Source organism: Montipora capricornis, chromosome 2, assembly GCF_036669925.1.
Source record: "Montipora capricornis isolate CH-2021 chromosome 2, ASM3666992v2, whole genome shotgun sequence".
Taxonomy (NCBI): Eukaryota; Metazoa; Cnidaria; class Anthozoa; order Scleractinia; family Acroporidae; genus Montipora; species Montipora capricornis.
In genome coordinates, this window is record NC_090884.1 from 51628831 (window position 1) to 51631330 (window position 2500).

General features: G+C 40.8%; 1 protein-coding gene across 1 annotated transcript in view; it reads right to left on the bottom strand.

Annotated features, from left to right (window-relative positions):
* Positions 1-2500, bottom strand: part of LOC138026425 (choline transporter-like protein 4) — a 53987-nt gene that overhangs the window by 1336 nt on the left and 50151 nt on the right. Inside the window, exons 27-28 of the mRNA XM_068873781.1 lie at positions 792-876; positions 1-226 (exon numbers count right to left, since the gene is read on the bottom strand). The exon at positions 1-226 is cut by the window's left edge and continues 1336 nt beyond it. Coding sequence (XP_068729882.1) covers positions 114-226; positions 792-876 — 198 coding nt within the window. The 3' untranslated portion in view covers positions 1-113. The remainder of the gene's footprint in view (positions 227-791; positions 877-2500) is intronic.

The following is a 2500-nucleotide window of genomic DNA, read 5'->3' on the forward strand; positions in this document are numbered from 1 at the left end:
GCAGGGAACTGTTTCCTCGCACCGTAAATATCCCAGGGATAAAACTCCAGCTCGACCGTATTCCAAATTCCCTTTTCAAATAAAATAACAGTCGAGCAAATTGAGCCGGTTCCTTATTCACTGTCAGATTCGGGTTTTTTGTTCTTCTTGCCCAAGATCTTTCTCAGCGATTTGGACATGTAGTATGGCTTCTCTTGTGTTCCATCATTTCGCTCGGAATCTTCCACTGCAAGGAAAAGTAAATAGCATTAACAAAAGACGACAAAGGGTACCGTTTCCTGGAGAAAAAACAAATCCATTAGTTTTCAGCATGGTATTTCACCAAGTTCAGCAACAATCCTGGTTTTTACAAACATTCTAAAAGATAAATTCGCGTAATTATCGTCCAATTATTCCATTTTTTTTCAATACGCTATTAAGGTTTGAAGAGAATAAAAACGTTATCGTTCGTCTCCCGACATCCACCGCTGATCTTAACATAACTCCGCTATCCGCAGTCTCATTCTTCCCGCATCTCGTCTACGTTGTCTGGATCGATATGAACGGTAGATCTTGTATCTGTGCGTTGTTGCCGAAACGTTAATTCGGTCCTTTTACGTTATTCTTCAGCAGAGTGCGGCAAAGAGTGTTAAAAATACCGGAATCAAAGTCTGTCTTTAAACATGATAAAATACAACGAAAACAGTAATAATTATCACAACGCTTCTGCATGTGCTTCCCAATGCCAATGTTGCTTATAATTATGCTTATCGCCCAAGTAAACAGGTCTAACTGTTTTAAGTTGTACTCACAGAAACAAAGGAAAATGGTATCGATAGCCATGTTGTAAACACTGAAGAAGGCGTGGGCTACGACGTAAGCACCCACAGTGATGATCTGAAAAAGAAAAATAATAAAATGTTCATGAATTTGGCAAGTTATGCTTCAGGGATAGCGTAGTGGTGAGAGCACTGGCCTCCCAGAATCGGCGTCATATGTGGGTTGAGTTTGTTGGTTCTCTTCTCTGCTCGAAGAGGTTTTTCTCCAGGTACTCCGGTTTTCCCCTCTCCAAAAACCAATATCTGATTTGATTTCAGTTACTTTCATTAGTGTCCCCAATTAGTGTTCTAGCCTATGAATAGCTGCGAGGCTGCCGGTGATTCCACTGCACGAAGGTTTGTATCAAAACAGGGTCACAGGCAGCCTCGCTTCAATTCTTATAGCCACGTAACTTAGCTCCATGCAACTGTAAAATGGTCTATTGGCTCGATTTACATTACAGTTATAACATCGAAGGAAGGTTTGAATAATACAAAAGGATGCAAGAATGGGCAAAATTGAATAAGATTAAAATGGATTGCAATTGGAGGTTTTTTGGAAACTGTCTATCTCTGTTGTTTGTAATTATGCTCGACAGACTTTTTTTAGTGACGAAAGATAATAAATATGAAAGCCATATATATTTGAACGGCGAAGAGATGAATTAAGTTAAGATCCTGATCATCGTAGTTTTTAACGTTGCTCAGAGCAGTAACCAAAGGAAAGCCTGAAAACTTCAGGCTTGAACGGGATTTTTTTTTGCCACGAAGCTTTGAGCTGTGTTGTTTAAAATTCATTTCTAGGTTCACGGTAACTTGCATAGCGAGTAGGGGCGCGTAATAGATAAACTACACAAACGCAACTGCACTGCCTTGACACAGCCCCTTTAACTCACTGTCGCTTTGTTGGATGACAAAATCCTTGGTTGTGATGTGACGTCACGGCGAGTGAAGGGGTTAGTTTCAAACGAAACCGCGGTGCTGCGTCGGCGGAAGTGAATCACAAAAGTTTGGCTTTATCAGACGAGTTGATAGATGGAAATTTACCACCGTAAGAAAGATTTTCGAGCTGAGACTAGAGGTCGTGAGTTCGACTCCGGCCGGATCAACAAATAACTCAGGAGAACGTGCTGCCTTTGTAATTTCAACTGCAAATGGTTAGACTTACAAGTCTCGGATAAGGACCATCAACCATAGACCCCGTCTCACATTATTCTGTGGGACGTTGTTCAGCATGAGTGGTCGACTTAATTTTCTTAATGGATGATTCGATCAGACCACATAGCAGGGACTTCAAGATCCCCGACGGTCGTCGGAAACGTCACCTCAAAATATAAGTTGGCTCTATTGTAAGTCTTTCGCGATTATTCAGTCTCGTTCACGTCCTACAATATGGGCAAAGTATCATAAAAATAAATTGGTACCAGCGGTTTTAGAGTGAACACAGAAAATAAATATTTTCAGTCGCATGCTTACGTAATCCTTAAAACCTAAAATTTAGTGATTTCACGTCGTCGTTATGCAGAGGACCGCAAACATACTTCCTAAAATCCGTGCTGCACGTGCAGCACGATAATTTATGCTCTTTTAACCAATGATATTATTGTTTTGTGGCGTTGTCGTAACCGTAGCTGTAGTTACTTAAACTCCCTATTATATAACTACCGACAGATGCTAAGTGCTGAAACTGGTAAACTGAGCAG